Raw genomic sequence first — 25,727 nt, 5'->3', positions numbered from 1 at the left:
TTAGGGGGAAGAATGAAGCCCAGAGACTCTCTGTGAATCTGGGACTCCAGTGGGGTGACTTATAGGCACTTGCTGTGTCCTGACAGCCCAGAACAACCTTGGGAGAGGGGGCCATGGTGCTTCAGACCCACGATTTCACACAAGGTGGATATCTTAGGTGAACTGATACGTCAAGAAAGGTATACGTGTGTAAACGTCAGGCTGTTCTCTCGCTTCAAAAAGGAAGAGTCTTTTTGATGGAAACAAAATGGTCTTAGTTTCAACTCCTTCGTCACACATGAGGCATCCCAAAGAGTTTCCACCCACAACTTTATGTGGGGTTGAAGTGACATCTCTGTCTGTACAGAGCACAGGGGGTCTGGGAGGTTCAGGGCCCACTACTTGGTGGGTTTCACAATATTTCATCTTACACTCCTACCAGAAAAATGCTGAACACACACCTATAATGTGTTTACTTATCCTTATATATTATTTTTATGGATTTTATCATATGTAAATATGCCACAAAATATTATGTGTGTTACAAAACTTACACTATATGCTACTGATGAAAATTTTTTTCAAGTTTATTTATTTTGGGGGGGAATGAGGGACAGAGAGAGGAAGAGAGACAATCCCAAGCAGGCACCGCACTGTCAGCACAGAGCCCAATGTGGGGCTCAATCTCATGAACCATGAAATTATTACCTGAACTGAAATCAAGAGTTGGATTGAGCCACCCAGGCCCCCCCTTAATAAAAACTTTTAAAGGAATATGTAATCTGTGATAAAACTTTTGCAATTATATTTGTTGTGATTATTAAATGGGTATAACATTTGCCCTCCCCAAAATACCATGATTTAATAATATGAAAAATAATATTAACATTATTAATACTTTGGTGGGGCACCTGGGTGGCTCAGTCAGTTGGGTGTCTGACTTTGGCTCACGTCATGATCTCACTGTTTGTGAGTTCGAGCCCCATGTCGGGCTCTGTGCTGATAGTTCAGAGCCTGGAGCCTGCTTTGGACTCTGGGTCTCCCTCTCTATCTGCCCTTCCCCACTTATGCTCTCTCTCTCAAAAATAAATAAACATTAAATAATAATAACAATACTTTGGTGAAAGGAATGTAATTAAATAAGTATTTTTTTTTCAAGTAGGCTTCATGCCCAGTCATGGAGCCCAAAATGGGCTTAACCAACTGAGCCACCAAGTGCCTCTGAAAATAAGTCTTTTTATAACATTGTGGTTTGATAATCTATAATAAACTGACTTGATATTCTGAACCTAAGTACAATGTATTTCTGCATTTTTTAATAGTTATTATAAAATCTATAGGTACAAAAATCACCATAACTTGATTTGGATGGCTATAAAGAAAACCTCTCTAATACACAAAGATAGAAATCGAGAAGATAATTGTTGGCTGATTTTATTTTCTCCAGTCTTTTTCTAGGTTCAGTGTTTTCATGTTGCCAAGAGGTATGGGCTTCCTCTCGAGATTCGCTTCCTCCTGATGATGTACCATTTCTGTGGTATTCCCTCTGAAGAGCTAGACAGAAAATGTTTGTAGATACCGTCATGTGGATTCACCAGTTTTTCCCCTATCACCTTCTGCCCATACCCAAAATTCACATCAATAGGTGGGTGATGTCTGGAGACTTTTCCTTTGAAGGAAGTCACATGACCCCTTCATCTGATGAGAGAACGCCAGTCACTTTTTATTGATACAAGACACCCAACTGGTGAATGAATGAACAAAAAAGGACAATTATCAGGTTTGTGCCAGAGTAAGAGTTTATTAGGAAGTTAATAAGGGACCTGTACTGTAGTATCTCCAAAGACCAAAAGAGTGACAAGGAAGATTTTTTTCCAATTATGTTCAGTTTTGTAGCCTGCCCATCAGCTCCATCATTCTTTTATACAATTATTTTGAAATCACATTTAGGTATTTGTTCAAGCATAACTTGTTACACGAGTGCGTCATCGTGATAATAGATATCGCACGATTCTGTTGTAGATTTCTCTAAGTGCTCAGAAGACGGAACGAACTGGTACAGATTTTGCCGTCTAAAGGATCAAGCCAGGCAAATCAGTAGAAGGTAGAGTTGACACTTAGAAGCTGGTGCTGGTAGAAATTTTTCCTTTGTCCAAATTGTGGTCGCCATAGGAGATGCTTGCATGAAGTAGAATTGACATGTGACTTTGAAACCCTTCTCCTCCTGCTGGCACCGGGGCTTCTAACGCACAAAGGTGTTGCAAGGCCCGCACCGAGCACGTTGGACACAAGGATTGGTGACACAAGGCCCAATGGGTTTGTCACATGCATTGGTTGTGGCACATGGGTTGCAGGGGAGCCTGGAGACAGAAGATCATGGGGGCAAATTAGAGGAAATGAGCTGAAGATATAGGAAGATACTAAATGCACTCTGTGTAAGAATATAGCACTTCTTCACACTGCTCCCAACCAAAAGCTTGAAATTATAAATTTGTCTCCATCAGGATGATTTCTCATCCCCACGGCAACCTCATGCACCCCCAAGGGAAATAGTACTAGCTTCCCACTCACTTGCAATCCTCGCTCTCCAGCAGGCCCCGGTACGTGTTGATCTCGCACTCCAGCCGGGCCTTGACGTCCAGCAGCACCTGGTACTCCTGGTTCTGCCGCTCCAGGTCACAGCGGATCTCGGCCAGCTGGGACTCCACGTTGCTGATCAGGCACTGCACCTGGCCCAGCTGGGCGCTGTAGCGCGCCTCGGTCTCCGTCAGCGTGTTCTCCAGGGAGTCCCTCTGTGTGGGGAACATACGGAATGTCACAGAGCCGCTTCTCAGGGGGCGACTCCGTGGGATTCCAGAGAAGTCACGGGCTTCACCAGGTGAGGAGAGGGTGGGCAGCACCCCGAGCGACACCCACCAGGTTGTGCTGGGCCTGCAGCTCGATCTCCAGGGCGTTGACCGTGCGTCTCAGCTCGATGATCTCCGCCTGGCAGGACTGCAGCTGCTCCGCACTGGACACCACCTGCTTGTTCAGCTCCTCGGTCTGAAACAGCACAGGGGACGAGACAGGGTGAGACCCTGCCTCGAGGGCCGCGAGGGGCCGAGGGGCCCGGGCGGCCGCGTGCTGAGATGCCCACCTGGGTGGTGAACCATTCCTCCACGTCCCTGCGGTTGGTCTCCACCAGGGCCTCATATTGGCTCCTGGTCTCGTTGAGCACGCGGTTCAGGTCCACGGTGGGGGCCGCGTCCACCTCCACGTTGAGGCGGTCTCCGATCTGGCAGCGCAGGGTGTTGACTTCCTAAAAGAGGAAGGGGAAGATGGAAAGAATCACAAAGGGTTCTGGTGCTCTCTTCTAAGAGAGCAGGTCAGCTTGTGATCATTCTTCAGCTTTCAGCAGCTCTGTGTCACCAGATCCTCTCATAACTAGGTTCTGTAATCAGTACCTAATCTGTGTATTCCACTTGGCAAAGTATTTCACCCTTGGACCACTTTCCACCCCCATATTCGGGCTACGCCTCCTCATTTAGAGCAGCGATTCAGCCTCCAAGCTGAGATATGAGAGACCACCATGTACACTGTGGACCCCAAGCACCCAGTTCAGTGTTTTTGCTCATACACCACACAGCCTCTTAGGTTTGATTCTTAACCATGGCTAATAAAAAGGATAGAGGCCTACTAAAGAGGAAATAAAGAGTGCTTACTTCAAAATCTCCCATCTGGGATGGAATAGACCTAACTGGTGGTTTGGTGATTCTATCAACCTAGATTCTGCTGAAGGAAATAAGTATCCATTCATTTCCCTGCTATCTCTTCAAAAAGCCAACATAACTTGGTACTTGGGCTTAGGTGGTTATCAAGCTTGAGTTGAGGGCCATCTCTACCACTTACTATATGGCTTCTAGAAGCTTCTAGGAGTCTCAAGCTCTCCATCTATAAAATGAGAACTACCTCTGGAGTTCTAAAACACTTGGCACAATGTTTGGCACACAATAAGCTCTTGATTACTATTAACCATCGCTATTTACATTGTTCTGGTATTTGAGGTTTGCACAAAATGTCTGTCTCCTTTATCATGCAACTGACCAAGAAGTGACAGTAAGCATTTTGCTCAGCATTTTCTCCAGACAACACTGACTAGCAGAGAAAGCTCTGGAGGAGAAGGAGGAGAGGTGGTTTTGTTTCCAGCTGAGTCCTCTCTGCTGGGTGGCCATCCTGGCCTCTGCAGGTGCTTAATGGGGAATTGGGATACAAGATCTCTGCATCCCCGCAGAGCGGAGGAGGCTGGGAGCGGAGGAAGCTGTGGGCACTGCCTGGTTGTTGGTCTTTCCTCATTACTGGCCTTTCCAACTTCCTTCACTCTCACCCCCGTCTCTGGCAGAAACATCCTACTCTCATATCACAGGTTTTCAATTGCTCATTCTCTACAAATCCTTTTGTTTGGAAGACAGATTCCTCAGCACGTAGAGCCTCTCCCACACCCCACAGCAGTTGGAAACAGGCTTTGGCGAGTTTCAGCCTGTTGCTCTTTGGGGAACCTCACCTGCTCGTGGTTCTGCTTGAGGGTCAGCAGCTCCTCCTTCAGGGACTCCACCTGGGCCTCCAGGTCAGACTTGCACAGGGTCAGCTCGTCCAGGATCCTGCGCAGGCCGTTGATGTCCGACTCCACCAGCTGCCGCAAGCCCAGCTCCATCTCGTACCTGTGGTACAGGGGCATCAGGGACCCGCCAGACAGGAATAGGCCTGGCCCTGACTCTGGTTTGGTTCAATCTGTCAGACAACTGGAAGTTTGGGGCTTATGGTTTCTACAGGCTTGTCTCTCATTCAGGTTTTTAACACTGAGCAGTAGCTCCTAGAGGAAAATGCTCTGGTAATCGGTTTTTGGTTTTGTTTTTTGTTTTTTGGGTTTTTTTGGATAAATAAAGAGCCAGTAGATTTAGGCAATAAAAGCTGATACACTGTGAAATTTCCAAAATTAATTCACCTCTCACATTCTCCTGATTGCATTCTGTGCAGAGCAGAGCAATGGCGAGAGACGGAGGGATGCCTGACTTCTCTCCTAGATTGGAGGGATGTCACCTTACAGAGAAGCTGGAGGAGGGGTCTGCATCTAGAGATTAGAGCTCTGAGCTCTGCTGAGCAGTGGCTCTGTGGATCCTGGGGGAAACGTCTAGGGAAAAGCTTTGTCAGTGTTGAGGACCGGCTAAGGGGCAAGAGGAGAGAGGGGACACCCCACTCGTCCACTCACTTGGTCCTGAGGTCATCTGAGGCCAGCTTGGCATTGTCAATCTGCACCACCAGCCTGGCGTTCTCTGCCTTGCTGCACAAGATCTAGAAGACCCAAAACAGTCGAGGATAAGCTTGGTTATTTCTAACCAACACCAATTCCTGCTGATGCACTTACATGGAAGGGACAGAATGAGAAATCACACTGGATCTTATATAAGATTATTAAATGCTGTCCACGCACAATAGGTGCTCAGTAAATATTTGACAAATCAAATTTGAAAAAAGAATACTGAAATATGCGAGAAGAGTATCAGTAGCTAAGTAATCTTTTTCTTTCCTAGTAAGCAATACTGAGAGGCTGATAATAATAATAACTAACATTTTTTTGAGATACATATGTGGAGAGAGATAGCACGAGTCGGGGAGGGACAGAGAGAGGGGGACAGAGGATCTGAAGCAGGCTCAGTGCTGACACCAGAGAGCCCTGTGTGAGGCTTGAACTCACAAGCCATGAGATCATGACCTGAGCCAAAGTCGGACACTTGACTGACTGAGCCACCTAGGTGCCCTTAACATTTATTTTTAAAAACCCATCATAAATCTGGCATTGTTCTAGGAACCGAAGATACAAAAATGAGTCAACACCGGATCCACCCTCAAGAAACGTCCAGTCGGCTGGGGAAAATGAATGCGTAACTGGCCACTGGAGGCACTGGGTCAGGGAAGCAGCCATGCCCTCCCAGCCATCCTGGCTGGCTTTGCACGATTTCCTCCTAGGAGGTTTCTACCCTTTCTGATTTTAGCTAACCATTTTATGCCCTCGCTGAACACGGAACACCAGGAGAAGTCCAGAAGCATCCAGGTCAGGAAAATAATTCGGGTAATTAAGTACCCAGAAGAGGAAAAAGTCAGAGTAGTCAAAAGTCCAGATGAGGGAGAGAGAAAATGGTCCAATTCTTACAAAAGGTTCTGCTTCCTCAGCTTCCTTCTTGGGTTCGGTGCTTTTCTTTTACCTCAGGGTAATAAATCTGGAGCTTGGCAAATGCACAGAAGCATTTGGAGGCGGCTTTAATTACAGCTTATTTATGCAAAGTGCTGCTACCTTCACATAGACTTGCACTATGCAAATATTGAGGCCTAACAGTCCTGAGCCTCGTATAAAATGGGCCCTCAAGAAAACAAAATGGAAAAGTCGGACATCAACTGAGAACCTGTATTGTTTCTTAATCAGACCGCAGATTCCCTCCCTACCATTCCGGCTGGAGGCCATGTGGTGCCCACCCCCTCACCTTCTGCTGGAGCTCCTCGATGGTCCGGAAGTAGGACTGGTAGCTGGGGCACACGAAGGGCACCTGCTGCTGGCACCACTCCCGGATCCTGGTCTCCAGCTCCGCGTTCTCCCGCTCCAGCTGGCGCACCTTCTCCAGGTAGCTGGCCAGGCGGTCGTTCAGGAACTGCATGGTCTCCTTCTCGCTGCCATTGAAGGAGCCCTCGCAGAACCAGCCGCAGTTGCCCACGTTGGCGGGGATGTTGCAGGCCCCGGGCAGGGTACAGGTGTGGCAGCTGGGGGGCACGCAGGGCCGGGAGCAGCAGGTGGAGCGGCAGCTCAGGTTGGGAAGGCAGCAGTTGTAAGGCATGGTGCAGGAGGGAGCAAGACGCCCGGCTGAACACAGAGTCCAAGTTCTCCAAGCCACAGAGCTATGGGTCTCCTGCCCCTGGGGAGCATTTATACCCCTTCCACAGAGGGTGTGGACATGGAAGGCTTCCCTTTTTTTCTTACTCATTTGGTGATTGTCAAAAGCCCTTCCCCCCTGGTTTGTTATGTTTCCTCAGAAGAGTCCCTCACCTCGTAAAAGACTTTACTTGGGCTTCTCGCTAAGTCAGGACTCCTCTGCCATGCTGTGCATCAATGAAGTATGAGCTTCACAGAGTGGCTTCAAAGAGCTGGGCTCATGAATGCCCTGGGCTTCATTAGTGGGGTGGGGCAGGTCCGGGGACACTATTGCTGCTTTGCCTCCTGGCTTGATGGCCCGGACTCCTTGGCGAGCCCCCAGCTCTTCTTGCTAAGATGCGAAAGCACAGTTCTTGCCCGTGTATCTTTTGCCAGGTCGAATTTCCAAATGCCAAATGTCAAATTCATGGTTCTCAGAGAGAGGAATAGATCCCTTCTGGAATACTTAAAATAACCTGGCTCCCAGTGGCTCTGTTTCTTGATATGGCAGAAATTTCCATGATAATATAAATCAACCAAATAACAGATAGTCACCAGGATAACAGTATGTCCGGGGCACTGTAAGGAATGGAAGGTTGGCCCAGAGCTGCCAGAAGGAGCTCACACTTGTTGAGCACCTGTACAGGCTCACCTTGGTGCTAAGCCCTTTTCACAAACATGATCTCATTCATACCTCACCATGACCCTACAAGGTACATGATATTATTCCCATTTTACAGGTGGGTAAATGGAGGCATAGAGGGTAGGAGGCAATGTGTTGTGAAGCCAGGATTCCAACACAGAGAACAGTGATCTCTGTTCATCACCCCATGCTGCTTAAATACAAATGAACTATCTCCTTCCCTAACTTTTTCAGACAGATAATTTCTTCCTCCTCTGTGAGGTCTCATCTCACTTTAAGCATGGCAGTGCACAACTTCTGTGCTCATCTATCTCTGTATCTGAGTTCCCTGAAGGCAGCAGCAGAGTCTAATTCTCTGAATCCTCAGCTTTAAGTGCATGGTACTCAATAGACACTCAATGGATGTGCGTTGAGTGGATGAGGAATGAATGTGGAATCATAATCTAAGGCAGGAGATGGTAAGTGATAAGTGAGAGATTGAGGAAATGGGCAAGAGGGCACTGCCAGGATGGGAAGTTCACAGGAGCATATATGTGCTGCGGCGCAAGGCTTCTGAGATGCAGAGGAGAAATATGGGCCCTGCAGGTGGAAGAATGGTGTGCACACACAGCGGGCAGGTGTGACACACACGGTCAATGAGACTAGTGGCTGGGAGGGAAGAGGTGTGTAGGGAGGTTGTAGAAAATAAAGCTGTATGGGGAGGTCGAGGCCATATGGTAGAAGTTCTCTATGGCAAAGCTAAAGAGCTTAGACTGTCCTGGAGGGAGATGTTTTAGGAAATATTTAGCAAACATTTATCTGTTTTAGCAAAATGAAGGTAAGGCTGGAGGCAGAGGGGCCAGCAAGGAGGCGACCGCAGTAATCCAGGCCAGCGGTGAGGTGGGGCTTCATTTAGGTGTCTGCAGAGGAAGCATAAAAGAAGAAATGGTGTTAAGAATCATTCTCAAAGAAGACATTTTTTTTTTTAACCAGCAATCATTTAGAAAGATGAGATGTGGGAGAGGATAAAGAATGAACCCAAAATTTGGCAAGCAAAATATTTGAGAGGAACACAGACTGTTTTGCTCATCAAGGATGAGCTATCCCACTTCCTTTAACAGACATTTAACTGAGCCCTTCATGTGCCAGGAACCGAGCAGGCACGGTGAGCGAGAGAGGCAAGCCTACAATCTGGTGGAGGATGCACACCAGCTGGGTGCAGGATACATCTGTGACAGGGCAAGCCCCAGCGGCTATAGGAACGTGCAAGAGGACCTTACCAGACTGAGTGGGGGGGTCTAGTAAGGCTTTTTGGTGCAAGTGCACATTGTATTCAGGCATGCTTCCCATTTTTCACACAAAAGCTTATGTAGGAAATGATCACACTTTGCGGCTCACTGGGGCAGTCTGGGCTGCCTTGGCCAGCCACTCCAAGGATTCAGAGCATGAGTACCATGGACCCTCCAATCCATTCACCTCAGTAAGGTTGGGAGGTTCTGCAACAGAGGAACTGAGAGAAGCTCAGTAAGCACCATGTAAGTCAGGGAGTGATAGATGAGGGTGGAGGAGAAGTAAACTCTGTCCATCATCTCATGTTGTTTAGATATAAATGACCTAGCTCTTTCCCTAACTTCTGACAGATTATTTCTTCCTCCTCTGTGAGTTCTCGTCTCACCTTGAGCACATGGCATTGTCATGACCTACATTCTTCTCTCTCTATCTCTACTTGAGTTCCCTGAAGGTATGGAAAGACTTTCATATGAAGGACCTTGTATACCTCCTTGAGGAGCTTAGGCTTCATCAGGAGGTCAATGGGAAGCCATTGAAGGTTCTAAGGAGAGCAGTGATATAGTTTCATTCTTGATCAGCTATACTGGAAGGAATGGTGGAATCTATACAGGAAAATGTTCATCAGGTCCTTGGAGTAACAAAGCTAGAATTCATGGCGGGTACGAGCCTAGTGAAGATGTGAAAGCTGGAGAAATGAACCAAGAGAGAATGTACGAAGAGAAGAGCAACAAGGACTTAAGGACCAAACTTTGGGGATTCCCCAACCTAAGAGCAGGAGAAGGAAAAAGAATCATAAAGAAATGGAGAAATGATTGGAGAAAATGAAGAGAGCCAGTTCATGGCATCAGAGAAGGTTAGGGAGGAGAGCTTCAAAGTGGAGGTGAAGGTCAAAAGTGTCAAGTGTGGCAAAGGGACCCTATAAGATCAGAATCATGGAAAGGGTCTTGGATACATTGGCCAACAAGTTGCCAGGACCTTTCCATGGTCACATGAGTGTGTTTACTGTAAACAGTACCTGTGTTCTTGAAGTACCTCCACACTGAACTTTAGGCAATCAAGATTTTAAATAACCCAGAGGTGAGATGTCCATTGTTTAAAGAAGTCCTGCCACAGTACGTTTGTACACCTGATTATAAAGATTGTGAGCTTTGGTCTTACCAATACAAACTTTCTACAATAATTAGAGTGTGCTTTAAGTAGTTTAAAGATGTCAAGCTTGTTTGGATTTGATGATTCATAATAGTTGATGATTTAGGAACATCTACCCAAGAAGCACAAGCAATCAGAAATGCTCATGAATATAACACAATTTCTGGGGTTTTTTTCAAGGCATAAGATGAGACTTATTTGGTATCTTAAAGAGAAGCTATGAGGAAAGAATTCAGTTGTGTGCCTAGGTGAAGAGAAAGGCTCCTTACTGCTGTTCTAGCGGAAGACAGCAGAACTCAGGGACATGCTCACAGCAAGAGTCCATGATTCAGCTATAGCTGCAGATCCAAAACCAGGCTGCTTTGCATTTGGCTTTTCTGATCCTCCCTTCCACTTCCTAATGTAAATCCCAAAAGCCAAAATTGTCAGAGAGGGAGAAAATCCTGGAAAAAGAGTGATACCAGAGATCATCATGATCATCTTATCCAAGACTCTCATTCTATAAATGAGGAAACTGAGGCTCAGAATGGAGAAATGGCTTACTTAGGATCATATAATTAGAAGCCAAATCTGCTAATCCCATGGATTCCCAGCCCCCATCAGCAGACTGCAGAAATGTTGAATAATTTCACAACCAATATGGTCTGTCAACTACTTAGGGGCAGATATCAAAGACAATAAAAAAAAAAAAACACACTTGTTACCCATAGATATGCCATGTTGAAGAAGAATAAAGGGTGAATATGGAAATGATACAATTCAGTGATATTAAGGTTCCTTATTGCCATCCTGATTTCAATCATTTCTAAATTGATGATACAATTTTGTTTCAATAGTTTGGAACAACTTAGATATAATTATATCCCATTGGTTGAAACAACTTAGAACCACAAATAGTGACCCTACTCAAGAGCAGTATAGTTACCCAAAATAACACACAGTCATAACAAAATTAATGTACATGATTTTAACAATGGGGACAACTGAGAGATAAAAAGAACCACACTATAATGATGACATTGGATGCTTTTAAATGGTAGGGTTATGAATGCTTCCCCTGCCCTTCTCTGTACTTTTTTGTTCTCTCCAAATTTTTTGAAAACATACCTATTCCTCCTACACAAGCAAAAGGAATAAAATTTACATGAAAAAATCCAAAAGGAAATTCTTGTAAGTATTCTAAATAAGTAAAGAGTTGTAAAAAAGACCCAAGTAAGTCTCCTATTCCAATATAATCACTAAATTACACTTGAGCTTGTTGTTCTGGAAATAAAAGTTTTGTCACGATTTTCACTGTCACCCTTGTGATAACTGCTGACTTTGCCAATTCTGAAGGGGAGCTATTAGGAAGTGAGGAAAGGACACCAAGCTTCCTATGGGATCAAACAATCTGTAGTTCAAAAGTGACTGAGGTGTGGTTATGAGCTTCAGGCAAAGAGAATGCCAAAAGGAACAACCCCTGGAAAAATGTTCTGCCAATTTACTGCCAGTCCATAGTCCAAGATCATGTATTAGAATCACCTCACACTGAGCCACACTCTAAGAATGGACTTCCCACACAAATAAAGGATTGTGAAATTTCTCTCCTGGAAATCATGTCTGAGTCAGATAAAGCCTAGAATCTTAGAATGTTGGAGCCACCAAGGGCTCAAGTGGTCATCTCACGCAACTATGTTACAAATGGGAAAACATTAACCCCAAAGAGGAAGTGATTTGCTTAAGGTCACACAGAGAGTTTGTGAAGAAGCTAGGTTGAAAAACAGTGAATTAGAATGAGGGACAGGGGACAAGACCTTCAGTCTATATGAGAGCGTTGGAGCTCAGACAACAGGAAAAACCCGTATCTCTCAAGGGACTGTACCCTTAGTGAAAACGTGATCTAGAAAAAGAAAAAGAAAAAGAAAAAGAAAAAGAAAAAGGAAAAGAAAAAGAAAAAAGTATGCTCATTGTCACAGAAAGATTAAAAAAAAGCTGAACTTTTATTTGGTCTCTAAATTTAAAACATTATGTAAAAGAAGCCAATCCAAAAACACCACAGATTTTATGATTCTATCCACATGCAATGCCTAAGCTAGGCGACCTTATAGACACCATTGTGGTTGCCTAATTTGAGGTGGGGTGTCCTAGGGAATGACTTCTGGGTAGTGGGTACACGGTATCTATTTGAGGTGATGAAATGTTCTAAAATTGTAATAATGGCTATACAACTCTATGACTACAATGAAAAGCACTGAATTGTAAACTTCATACAGGGGAATTTTGTGGCATATGAATTATATTTTACATAATATGAATTATACTTCAATAAAGCTATCTTTTAAAAAGGAATTCAGACTTGGAAAATCGAGTAAGACAGAAGTAATACACAAACAACACAATGGCTGAGAATGTTGCACTGGTTCTGAAAAGCATGAATCAATTCAAGAAGCACATCAATCCTAATTAGGAAAACAAAACCAGACCCACCCCTAGACAAAATATAGTGAAGCCACACAACACTTCAACACAAAGAAGCCATCTTAGAAACAAAGAGAAGGGGAAATAAATAAAAGGATTACCAACATGGAACCACACTTAGATGGGTAATACGCTTTTTAGCATCAGCAACAAAATGCGAAAGACAATGGTATGATAATCTTGAAAAGACCGGAGGAAAATAGCCACCCTTCTGGAACTCCACACTGAACTAAACCATCGTTCAGGAGGGACCACTAAGAAGAGACATTTTCAGACAGAAACTGGGAGAACTTATCACAGGTACTGTAGGAACTACCAAAGAATGCATTTCAGAAAACAAGAAATTAAAACCAGAAAGGAGGAGGAAAGTGCAAAAAGCATTGGGAGCAAACAACCCAGTAAACATACAGGAAAATCTAAACATAATAGTAACAATGACCAAATTTTTGAGTACAAAAACAAGGCAGAACTAGGGGCATCCGGCTGGCTCAGTCGGTTAAGCGTCCAACTTCAGCTCAGGTCATGATCTCACAGTTCGTGAGTCCAAGCCCCTCATTGGGCTCTGGGCTGACAGCTCGGAGCCTGGAGCCTGCTTCATATTCTGTGTCTCCCTCTCTCTCTGTCCCTCCCCCGCTCACGCTCTGTCTCTCTCTCTCTCTGTCTCAAAAATAAACATTAAAAAAAAATTTTTTTAAAAGGCAGAACTTAAAAAATAACATAAATCAAAATTTCTTTGCACCTTGTTTTATATGCAAGAAGAGAGAGATTAGTTAAAATTAGCACTATGTCTGCACATTTCAAAATTAATAAGCATCAACAAAGAAAACAAGATCAAGCTGATAGATCTCAGGAAAGGGGAAAACAATAAGCTAAGAAAGAAATCACAATTGACAGCAAGCACAAAATAAGATTTTAAAAGTAAATCCAAGTGCGTCAGTAGTAAAATTCAATGCAATAGACTAAACCCTATTTTTCTGTCAGACGTTCAGTGCCCTGACCACCCTATCTGAAAGGCTTCTTCCCCATCCTTCTCTGTCCCCTTGACCAGTGTCTTAGTCCAGGCTGCTATTGTAGGTTACCAAAGACTGGGCAGCTTATAAACAATAGAAATCTATCTGTCACGGTCGAGAGGCTGGGAAGCCCAAGATCAAGGCTCCTGCACACTCAGTGTTCAGTGAGGGCCCGCTTCCTGGTTCATAGACAGTAGTATTCTCATAGCAGGAGAGGTGAGGAGCCCTCTGGGGTCTCTGTTTGTAAGGGCTCCAACCCCATTCATGAGGCTCTATCCTCAGGACTAATCAGCTCCTAAAGGCCCCCACTTCCCAATACTATCACAATGGGAGCTAGGATTTCAACATGAGGATTTGGGGGGCACAGTCTACAGCACCTAGCTTTGTTTTTGCTTCTTAGCACTTACCACTTGACATAGTCATGTTTGTCTGACTCTTTTTACTGCCTGTCTCCCCACCTGAACGTAAGTTCCTTGAGAGCAGGTCTTAATTTCTTTCACTCCCCTGTCCTGACACCCAGGACAGTTTTAGGTCATCGTGGGCATTCCATGATTATTGAGTTGAATTTATTGAGTTGATAAGAAACCCAAACGGCCAATCAAAAGATTCTTTAAAGGCTTAATTTCACTAAGAATAAGAAAACTACAAGCTATAACAACACGATGCCATCATACCCACATTTATTGGCAGTATTTGTATCTGTTGGCACTGCACAAATTTGCAAGTGAAAACAGATTGCTGGGTGTACAATTTGATGCTTTTATATACATACACATACATTGTGGAAGGATCACCACAATCCAGCTAAATGACGTATTCATCACCTCTACTGGGTCACCTTTGGGTGTGTGTGTGTTTGGGGGGTTGCAGGTGCATGCATGCATGCTGGGAAGATTTAACTTAGGATTTTTCTTCTTAGAAAATTCCCAAAAATACAATACAGTATTATTAACTATCATCACCACACTGTACATTAGAGCTCTAAGACGTACTCATCCCGTATAACTGAAACTTTGTACACTTTGACCAACAGCTCTCCACTTCCATCACACCCCTGGTCCCTGGCAACCACCTTTCTACTCTCTGTTTTTATGAGTTCAGCTTCTTTAGATTTCACATGTAAGAGAGAGAATGCAGAAATGAATGCAACATTGTGTGTCAGCTATACTCAAATAGACAAAGGTGTTTTTTTTTTTAATTTTTTAAAAAAATGTTAACAAAAAATAGGCCATGCAGTATTTGACTTTCTATGTCTGGCTTATTTCACTTAGCATAATGTCCTCCAAGTTTATCCACTTTGTCACAAATGACAAGATTGCCTTCTTTTTTCCCCTTCCATCGTGTGTGTGTGTGTGTGTGTGTGTATAATCTGTATATATATTACAGTTATCTGTGTCTACAGACATTTGTTTCCACTTATGGCTTTTGTGAGCAATGCTGTATTGAACATGGGGGTGCGGTTATCACTTTGAGACAGTGATTTCATTTCCTTTGGATGTATACCCAAAACGTTTTTACAAAGTTGTAAAACAAAACAAACAAAGAAAAAATAAATAAAACAAAACAAAACAGATTGCTGGGCCCTACCCCCAGAGTTTTGGAGTTAGTAAGTCTGGGGTAGGACTGAAGAATTTGCATTTCTGACAGCTTCCCAGGTTCCCAGGACCACACTTTGAGAACCACGGCTCTGGAGAACGACTCACACAGGTACATAAAGAGAGATGTTGACAAGGATGTTCTTGCAACACTGTTTATAATGATTAAAGAAAGGAAGAAACACCCTAACTGTCCTTTAGCAGTGGAATAAGTAAATAAAAACATGATCTGTTTCATTATGAAATACTACAAAGAAGTTAAATTATAAGAATAATGTGTATTAACACAGATAAATCTCAGACACATAATGTTGAATGGAGAAAATTGACGGCAAGCTTTATACCACTTGTATTTTCTAATTTAAACTAATTCATACACACACACACACACACACACACACACTGTACATGGATACCCTATGTATAATTTTTAGAAATGTTTAAATTGGAGAATAATATATCACTAAATTTAGAATGGAATTTACCTCCGGGGGGACAGAGGGAGAGAAGAATGGGTAACGGATCAGTTCGAGGTCTACTTGTAACCTTTTTTTCCCAAAAACTAAACCAAACAAACAAAACACACACATAGCAATGGTGTAAATACAGCACAAGGTTACATCTATCAAATCTTGGTTGTGGATTTATAGGTGTCTTAATTTTTTTTTGTATTTTCAGATGTTTGAAATACTTCATAATTAGCAATTTAAAATAAGAAATAGCAGCAGTGCCTTGTTTCACCAGGTGGCAAATCACAGCTCACCGGCAGGGGACTTCAGCGCATGTGTCTTGCCCCATATACAAGGTGAGTAGCACTGAAACCCACCCAGACAGCTCAGAAATCAATCTGGCTTTGTCCTGGGACAGAGTGATTTCCTTGAACTCCTTTCTCTTCTTCACCAAAGAAATCACTGTGGCAGAGACCAAGATTCAGGACAGCCTCCCCCAGACCTAGTCCTCCCATTGATAGCCTTGACTAACATAGAGACAACGTTTTGTTTGATGCTTTACACACTGAGCGGTAAGAGAAAGTGTATTTACTGCGCTGAAACATTGGAGCTCTCACTCGCAAGGCAGAGGACTGGGTGTCTGGGAGGCACCTGTCCCTGATAAAGGCAGCTGCTGGTACCCATGGGTGAATGGTGGTCCCAGCACATACGGAGAACTGATTGCATAGAGTGCAGAAGTGTATTCATAGCTCACATGCAGGTGGCTTCTGGGAAGGAAGGATGAGAGGCTGAAGTACACCAGCTGGATCTGGGACATTCTGAGCACAGCATGGAGGGTCACTCTGTCATTGTCCAGGGCCACGCCTGAGGTCTGGATAAGGGAGCTCCAGCAGCACCAGCTAAATCAACGCCACCGGAGCAGACACTAAGGAAGCTAAGTGTGTTAAGACAAGAGTTTATGGCCAACACTGGAGCAGCCATCATCCTAGCAGCAGGACATAGTGTCAGCTGCATCTCAAGGAGAGATTACATAACTAGCACTTTAGCCCAAGATGGGACAGTTGGCTTGCATGGACTCAGCACGCACAACTGTGGGAACCATCAACCGTGGCCGGACATCAGGAGGCACCAGCAGGAGCAGGGCACCAGCATAACTGTCACTTCTGGGCTCCTTACTGGGTGCAGAAGAAAGAAAATGAGTTGTGTAGTTCCTGGTACTTGCTCAGTGTCCAATAAATGTTAGCTCCTGTCCTTCTTCTTGCAGGCACTTAGAAAAGAAAAGGGGGAACTTTCTAGAAATGTTAACCACTGTGCATTATTGAGTCAGCTCCCATAGTGAATATACACCATATTCAGATGAATCCTGTTGACTTAGTGGTCCTACTGGTTTCCAGCTGGCCCAAGTGGACGCTGGGCTCACTGCACCTAATGAATGTTAATTAATGGTGATGAAGCCCTTTGGGGAGAGGATTAATGACACAGTCCTCCTGTGCTTTCAAGTGGTTTTATAAGAAGCACGTACACAACAGAGTGAACACTTTGGAAAGAATGAATACAAATGAGAACCATCACTGCTTTGCAAGAGGAAAGTTTATTAGATTTACAAAGGGATTCGGGGACCCGCAAGGGAGGTCAAAGCAACAGAGAGAACCACAACACACGTCGTATGACACCTTCACAGCCCAGACCTGGCAGACCATCAGGTCACAGCATAACTACAAGAGAGCAGCCTTGAATGATGAGGGTCAGGTGGGCTGGGCTCAGTGCCGGGCCACACCTGGGCTCTTGCTCTCCTTCCAGATCGTGATTTATAGGGATGCCTGGGGCTGGCTCCTGTGGCTGATGCTCGTCAGAGAAGCAGGGCTGGCCCATCGATGGCCCCTCTGTCTTCATGCAATCCTCTTGCTGGCCCCTGGATATCTAGCACCCAAAGGTGTTGCAGGGCCCGCAGCGGGAGCGTGGGCCACACGGGGCGCAGGGATTGGTGACGCAGGGCCCGATGGGCTTGTCACACGCATTGGTCGTGGCGCAGGGGTTGCAGGGCAGCCTGGGAGACAGAATTAATAGCTCATCAGCATGAGAGGGATCATTTTTAAAAAGGAGGGAGGTCAACCCAAGGAGACAGAAAAAGCAGAAGCCATTCTCCAACATCTTAGGAAGCCAAGCCTTCTTCAGACTGTTCTTTCTACAAAGCTCTGAGACAGTGTCAGAGAAGAGCAAAGAAGACTGAGGGTGGGATTCCAGCCCTCATTCTATAACCCTGGGGCTATGGGGAAGTCCCTTCACCCCTCTGAGCCTCAGTCTCCCTGCCTGTAAGATGGGATTGGTAATACCTACCACACAGAATGTGTTCATGAAAACACTGTGTCATGCTCATATGTGAGTTGGCTATACTGTCCCCACTCCGCCTGCCTCGGATGATTCCAACAAGGATCAATGAAATAGTGGATTTGAAAGTGTGGTTTAAATCTGAAAGCGCTGCTCAAATACATGTGATGGTTGTTGAGTTTTGTTTTCCCTTTTGCTGTGACAGGCCAACCGTGAATGTAGAAGGCTATATTTACCCATCAGCCTCCAAAAGCTCACCAGCTGGAGAAAACAGTCAAGTCTCCTGAGTATCTTTTGGAAAAGAAAATACCTTTCGGCCAGGTAATGACAACAAAAAATTCCCTCTACGGTACACTATTGTAACAGAAACCTCTGATCTCTACAGACATGCTGGCCTCTGAAACTTAACCCGAAAAGTCTCTGTTTTGTCCTTGAGTAGAACCATACATGTGCCTTGCAGGGATGATGTCTGCTGGCCACTCACTTGCAGTCCTCGCTCTCCAGCAGGCCCCGGTACGTGTTGATCTCACACTCCAGCCGGGCCTTGACGTCCAGCAGCACCTGGTACTCCTGGTTCTGCCGCTCCAGGTCACAGCGGATCTCGGCCAGCTGGGACTCCACGTTGCTGATCAGGCACTGCACCTGGCCCAGCTGGGCGCTGTAGCGCGCCTCGGTCTCCGTCAGCGTGTTCTCCAGGGAGTCCCTCTGTGTGGGGAACATACGGAATGTCACAGAGCCGCTTCTCAGGGGGCGACTCCGTGGGATTCCAGAGAAGTCACGGGCTTCACCAGGTGAGGAGAGGGTGGGCAGCACCCCGAGCGACACCCACCAGGTTGTGCTGGGCCTGCAGCTCGATCTCCAGGGCGTTGACCGTGCGTCTCAGCTCGATGATCTCCGCCTGGCAGGACTGCAGCTGCTCCGCACTGGACACCACCTGCTTGTTCAGCTCCTCGGTCTGAAACAGCACAGGGGACGAGACAGGGTGAGACCCTGCCTCGAGGGCCGCGAGGGGCCGAGGGGCCCGGGCGGCCGCGTGCTGAGATGCCCACCTGGGTGGTGAACCATTCCTCCACGTCCCTGCGGTTGGTCTCCACCAGGGCCTCATATTGGCTCCTGGTCTCGTTGAGCACGCGGTTCAGGTCCACGGTGGGGGCCGCGTCCACCTCCACGTTGAGGCGGTCTCCGATCTGGCAGCGCAGGGTGTTGACTTCCTGAAGGAGGAAGGGAGAGGAATGAACTCAGGAAAAAAAGTCTGTCAATAAACTCTCTTTGAGCAAGTTCAATATGATGGGAAGAAGTTTGCAATGAATTTAGGAAATATGAGTTGAGGCCCAGTTGATGTAGAACCAGCTGAGTTACTTCTGTGTGATACAGGCCTCTTACCTGAGTGTCTTCTCATCTGCATGTTGAGGCTGCTTGAAAAAGTGATTGCTAATGCTTCTTCCCAATCCAGGATTCTATCATTTCTTTCTGATTTTCCCTTTGCTCAGTGATAAGCCTGGTATGGTAACTGGTTTATAATTATTGCTACTTCAATACAGAGAAACCAGGCATAACTCCTCCCATTTATTTCCTGGTCTTCTGCCATTATATAGTGTATACATAGTTTCCTCTTCTACGTTAGCCAACTTAACAATACATTATATTTTTAAAAATCTAATGTTTGATACATGCATCTGACATCCTCTATTACATTCAACCATGAGGTCTGAATCACCCATTATTTCAGTTCCTTCATCTCTCATTTTTCCCATTCATCCACCCACCCATCCATCCATTCATCCACCCACCCATCCATCCATCCACCCCCCCATCCATCCACCCCCCCCCATCCATCCATCCACCCATCCATCCATCCATCCATCCACCCGCTGGGTTCTAGTATCTAGGTGACATATAACATGAGGGAGTTTGCTGTCTTCTTCCAATCTTAGTCCTTCATTTGTCACCTTCAAAAGCTAATAGAACTTGTCAAATAGTAGAAAGTACTTTAAATATCTTTGTGTGGACTTTTGGCCGTATATCTGGCCCCAAGGGAAAGTAAGTCAGCTGACCACATTCTTTTAGGTGAAAGAGGTAAGCTTATGAGCCAGTCCCTGAAAATTCCCCCAAGAGGGTTTTGAGCAAGCAGCAAACTGTTGTGTTAGTTCTAAGATGCTTAGTAAAGACCGACCTTATCCTGCTCGGGGGAGGTATGGAGTGCTCCATTTGGGATGATGGGGGCTGGGACTCCCTCACCTGCTCATGGTTCTGCTTGAGGCTCAGCAGCTCCTCCTTCAGGGACTCCACCTGGGCCTCCAGATCGGACTTGCACAGAGTCAGCTCATCCAGGATCCTGCGCAGGCCGTTGATGTCTGACTCCACCAGCTGCCTCAAGCCCATCTCCGTTTCATACCTGCACACATGCCAAAAGGTCAAAGGGAGTGAAAAAAAAAAAAAAAGACTTTTTTTTCCAGGGCTTTACTTGGCTGGCCCAGTCGAATTAATTACATTTTGCAGGTTTTTGAATTTCTAAAAAGTTTTTTGGAAGGGAAAAAAATGCTACCATGCTGAATGAAAAAAGACTTATTTCTTCCCTGAGACCCACAGGGAAGGTATTGGTTGGGGGCCTATGTACAGTCTTAATCTGATATTAACTGCATTTGTTCTAAGAACCCCATGTACAGGCTGCTATGGATTAGGCCTTGTCTTCTTGCCTCTTTCAGTGAGTTGGTGAACTTCATAAGCCTGTTATATAGATTGTCTTACCATCCTTTCCAACCACCTTGAAAGCAAACTGATGTAATGAAAGCATTGAAATCAGAACCATGGATAGATTCCTTAATGTCTCTGAGCCTTGACTTCTTCATCTATACAATGGAAACCAAACTAACACTTCACAGGTTGGTCCAAAGATGTAGAAATGGCATAATAATTACAATTACATTGTAAGCTATAAAGTCCCTTAAACATTCAAAGGATTCTTATGATTGTGAAGATCACACCTAAAAAAAAGTCATTCGCTAAAATGGATTTTGCTTCCTATTTTTGTGATTTAGTAACTTTTTTCTGAGGGGCTGATAGTGGTGAACCTACACTAAGAAACAGGTGTGAAATTCACTTTTAACCTGGGCCCACATATTAAGTTGAAAAAGAGAATGGGTGGGTGGTTTCTTGCACTCCTTAAAAGGAGGCTTAAAATGCAACATTCTTGCATTCAGTGAGGAAACTGACATTTAACCTGGCTAACCCAATGCAAGAATCCTCCCAGTGTCACCCCAGACATCTGCTTGCTCGCACCCAGGACAGAGTTCATCAGGTCATAAGTCAGCCTGTGTGTTACTAGAGTGCTCTGATCCTCAGAAAAACCTTACTTGGTTCTGAAGTCATCCGCAGCCAGTTTGGCATTATCGATCTGCACCACCAGCCTGGCGTTCTCAGACTTGCTGCACAGGATCTGGGGACAGGATTCATTATGAAATGAGTTATACTGAGAAGGAACGCCTGTGCCTTAAAGTGAAAAGCTTTTTTTTTTTTTCCAAGCACACATTCTTTCCAAATAGCTTTGAGTCTTTTCAGATTTTCAGTTTGGGAATAAAAGGAAGATGAACCAATTAATAGCAACGTTCATTTCAAAACTAAAACAGTCAAGGGGAAATGTGTCCTTAGTCATTAATTCTTCCTCTCTTTGGTCTGCCTCTGGCTTCTTGCAGGAATTGAGCAAACTGGGTAATGAGCCTCACTTAGGGTGACCTGTGTCCCAGTTTGCTTAGAAATAGGGGGTTCTTGGGGCGCCTGGGTGGCTCAGTGGGTTAGGTGTCCGACTTCGTATCAGGTCATGATCTCGCAGTTCGTGAGTTCGAGCCCCACGTCAGGCTCTGCGCTGATGCCTCGGAGCCTGGAGCCTGCTTAGGATTCTGTGTCTCCCTTTCTCTCTGCCCCTCCCCTGCTCATGCTCTGTCTCTCTCTGTCTCTAAAAAATAAATAAATGTTAAAAAGAAAGAAAGAAAGAAAGAAAGAAAGAAAGAAAGAAAGAAAGAAAGAAAGAAAGAAAGAAAGAAAGAAAGAAAGAAAGAAAGAAATAGGGGGCTCTTGGAAGGCTAAGCCCAGAAGAATCCCAGCTAAACCAGGACAGGTTGGTTTTCCTACCCTTACACCCCTTTACTCCAGCCTTGCTGACCTCTTTCCACTCCCCCTCATATTACCCTTTTCCATGCTTTTGTACAAAGCTTCTCTCTCTATCTGGAATGCCCTGGGATGTCCTTGCCCACCCAGCAAGACCCCTTGAATGACCCACATTCCCCCTCCACCCTGCCCCCAGCTCCCATAGGGGGTCACATCCCCCGTGCATGCCCACAGTACTTTGCACGTAGCCAGTTACACTTCTCACCATGTGTTTCCATGTCTGTCTCCCCTATTAGACTGCGAGCTCCTGAAGGAAAGAGACTAGACTATCTTACTCTGAACTTCATCCCCCACTCAAGCACTGTGCCTTGTGTTCAGTAAATATGGGCAAATGAATACATGATCTTCAAATTACATGGCCCCTTTTCTGACATTCACTTTGTCAGCACTACTGATCAGTGACCAGTCAATCTCCTTGGAGAATCAAAGGCTTGTGCCACTGGATGTAAACTATTCATCCATCAAAGCCTACTCAGATATTCCTCTTGTGGGAAGCCCTCCCTGACCTACAGCATGTATTAAGTCTCTCTCTCTATGCTGACTCTATACTTATCCCCACTTCTGCTTCTGCATTTCTGACCCTGAATTCTCACATGCATGCTTGCTCTAGTGGATGGTACAGGGCCTGTGTATATTAGTGAGGCTTATGGGGTCAACAGCTCTTTTGCTTTGCTATGGACGTAGTCTCTTGCTACAGCTTTGAAAGGCTTTAAATATTTGAGGATCTACTCAGGAAATTCCTAGCTGAACTAATTCAGATGCATGCTTTTTTAAGCCTACAGGCCTATAGGCCTAAAAACAAGACCAGGATATCATAACAGAACTAAAAAATCAGATGCTCTGGTTTTAGGTAAGAAACATCTTACCTGTCTGATGCCTTATCCTACCCCAGTCTGCATCCTTCCTATAGAGCTTCCCTAACAGATTTCCTAAGATGTCCTACCTAAGCCAATGAAGTCAATGTCTTTATTGGTGTAGCTTTGAACAGCCTTAGATCCATTAAGAATTTGGTGCGTTAAATTTAAATAGTTAACCTGGGGCGCCTGGGTGGCTCAGCTGGTTGAGCTTCCGACTTGGGCTCAGGTCATGATCTCACGGCTTGTGAGTTTGAGCCCCGCGTTGGGCTCTGTGCTGAAAGCTCAGAGCCTGGAGCCTGCTTCAGATTCTGTGTCTCCCTCTCTCTCTGCCCCTCCCCGCTCACACTCTGTGTCTCTGTCTCTCTCACACAAATAAAAACACATTCAAAAAAATTAAACAGTTAACTAAGTCGGCAGTGTGGTGCCCACCCCCTCACCTTCTGCTGGAGCTCCTCGATGGTCCGGAAGTAGGACTGGTAGCTGGGGCACACGAAGGGCACCTGCTGCTGGCACCACTCCCGGATCCTGGTCTCCAGCTCCGCGTTCTCCCGCTCCAGCTGGCGCACCTTCTCCAGGTAGCTGGCCAGGCGGTCGTTCAGGAACTGCATGGTCTCCTTCTCACTGCCATTGAAGGAGCCCTCGCAGAACCAGCCGCAGTTGCCCACGTTGGCGGGGATGTTGCAGGCCCCGGGCAGGGTACAGGTGTGGCAGCTGGGGGGCACGCAGGGCCGGGTGCAGCAGGTGGAGCGGCAGCTCAGGTTGGGAAGGCAGAAGTTGTAAGGCATGGTGCTGGAAGGCTTTTCAGCAGAGCTCTGAAGGTCAGTTCCAAAGGCTGATTCCTCTCTCTGGTGTAAGCCCTGGTCCTGTCCAGAGCTTTATATTCTGTCAGCGGTGGGTGTGGTGACCACATGTAGCATTACCCACCTTTTACCTTATTTACCCATTTTTCCACTTGTTATTTAGCCACCTCACACGAGTCCTTCACCTCATAAAACGTTTTACTCTGGCTTCCTGCTAAGTCAGGACTCCTCGCCAATTATGCTGGTTGGTTAAGTAAGACCTTCAAAGTGACCAACCCATGACCTTGTCAACAGCAGCGCTTATTCATAGGGTTTTGAGTTAGAGTGACAGCTGTCCCCTGTCCCCCAGAGATGGAGGCACTTCTGTGCCTCTTTCTCCTAAAGGAGGAAACATTTGTGCCTCATCCAGCTCCCATTCGGTGAGGGCTCTGTGAGGAAAGCCACTTAAGGAAGCCTGCCTGGAAACTGGACTGTTCAGTAGGGAATCCTGGAAGCTGAGACCAGAGCAGACCTGTGAGGCCATCCTGTTCAACAGCCCTTTGCCCTTGCATGTGGACCAGTTGGAGGCAACTCTCTGCTCTCCTTAGAGGGGCTGCAGGAAGCCCCTCCACCCACCACCAGACTCCATTTCTACTGTTAGTGGTCAGCAACGTTAAGGAAACAAACAACTTGGGAGTACCCACCCTGCATGAAGAATGTATTGTGTGCTTACACACAACAGGAGTGTTATCGGAATGGCACCGGATTCCTGAGGACCACTGTTCGATGCACCTCATATGCATTATTTCCTTCCGGCCTCACAAAACCCTGCAGGGTTTGTAGAGGAGGACCCCAAGCCTCTGAGAGGTTGCCTGTGGTCCCAGGGCTCCCACACTGTGAGCCAGCATTCAAACCCAAACCTCTCTGACTCCAACAGCCACGCTCTCTCCATCACACCATCTCTTCCAGTCTCCTCACTACTGACTTGCAATAATGCGCAAGTGGATTGAGTTCAGTGAAGCTCAGTCACTACCAGACACTATCCCCTCCTACATTAGAGTGGGCCAAGAAACAAAAGCCTGTTCTCCATCAAAGAACCAAAGGTCCTTTCCATTCTAATGGAAGGAAGTCTGCTAAATGAGAAAGTGTAATACCTGCTAAAAGCTTGAAAAAAAAAAAAAAGAAACCTTTGGTTGATTTGACAGAGAAACATCTGAGCCCAGTTCTCCAAAGGATGTGATCCTGAAAAACCACCACGCCATGACATGCTTAGTAACATCTTTGACCATCAATATATTTCTGCCCCGGTGCTATTCCAGATGGAGATATGAACTATGCGGATTTTACGTTTCATCTATCAGCACTCAAAATAGGACAGAGACACCTTAAAGCAATTCCTTCTGGAAGCTATGTGCTCATTCCTCCTGTATAGCCACCGCTCACATCACCTCTTCTACAAAGCTGACCTCACACTCTGGGACACTTTCTTTTGATTAGCCTCATTGAAGACAAATCTTCATCTTCTGAGAGTGTGTCTCCTTTTGAAACTCACCAGATATCATTTGGAACCAAGCCTAGTAAGTGGGATAAGCAACGGAATTTGGTAGCATCTTTAATGGGTCAGAAACACATTGGGACTGTAAAATAACAATGTACTTTTTCTTGGGTGATTCTGAAAGTCATTGCCAACATGAAGCTTCAGATCTGCTCCCATAAAGGGCAGCGAATTTGGAGTAAGTGTGCAGTCTCCCAGAAGGTAATGCTTTGAAGACACTGACATCCTTACCCACGTTCACAATCCACAACTCTCTGCCTCTCCTGCCTGAATCTCTACATTTAGAGAGAGATCGGATGGGCGTGCTAGTTTAAAATCAGTACCAATAACATAAAACAAATAGCTTTCATCAGATTCGTCAGCTTTTCTGTTTCGCTCCTTCTTCTTTTTCTCAACATTCCAAGGAGGAAAGCCGAGACAATGGCACTTTTTTAAAGAATAGGAGAGATGCTGTATTCTGGATTGATAAATATGTCCGCAGGGATTCCTAAACCATGATGGCAGCTTCTGCCTCAGAACAAAATGACCCAGAGATAAGTACCCTGAATCTTCAAAA

The 25,727-nt window shown here is 45.5% G+C and overlaps 2 protein-coding genes across 2 annotated transcripts; both read right to left on the bottom strand.

The window, feature by feature from the left end:
* Positions 1-1,760: 1,760 nt before the first annotated feature.
* LOC131497592 (keratin, type I cuticular Ha3-I) lies at positions 1,761-6,914 on the bottom strand. The gene is made up of 7 exons (XM_058703976.1): positions 6,495-6,914; positions 5,225-5,307; positions 4,520-4,676; positions 3,116-3,277; positions 2,896-3,021; positions 2,551-2,771; positions 1,761-2,339 (listed from the first exon to the last, which is right to left on the bottom strand). Exons 1-7 carry the CDS (start codon positions 6,840-6,842, stop codon positions 2,222-2,224), a joined length of 1,215 nt encoding a protein of 404 aa, XP_058559959.1. The 5' UTR covers positions 6,843-6,914; the 3' UTR covers positions 1,761-2,221.
* A 10,146-nt stretch (positions 6,915-17,060) lies between these two features.
* LOC131498602 (keratin, type I cuticular Ha3-II) lies at positions 17,061-23,708 on the bottom strand. The gene is made up of 7 exons (XM_058706050.1): positions 23,275-23,708; positions 21,170-21,252; positions 20,055-20,211; positions 18,866-19,027; positions 18,646-18,771; positions 18,301-18,521; positions 17,061-17,535 (listed from the first exon to the last, which is right to left on the bottom strand). Exons 1-7 carry the CDS (start codon positions 23,620-23,622, stop codon positions 17,409-17,411), a joined length of 1,224 nt encoding a protein of 407 aa, XP_058562033.1. The 5' UTR covers positions 23,623-23,708; the 3' UTR covers positions 17,061-17,408.
* Positions 23,709-25,727: the final 2,019 nt, after the last annotated feature.

Source organism: Neofelis nebulosa, chromosome 16, assembly GCF_028018385.1.
Source record: "Neofelis nebulosa isolate mNeoNeb1 chromosome 16, mNeoNeb1.pri, whole genome shotgun sequence".
NCBI lineage: Eukaryota > Metazoa > Chordata > Mammalia > Carnivora > Felidae > Neofelis > Neofelis nebulosa.
Note: the sequence above shows the minus strand (reverse complement) of the source record. Positions and strands in the feature narration are given on the sequence as shown.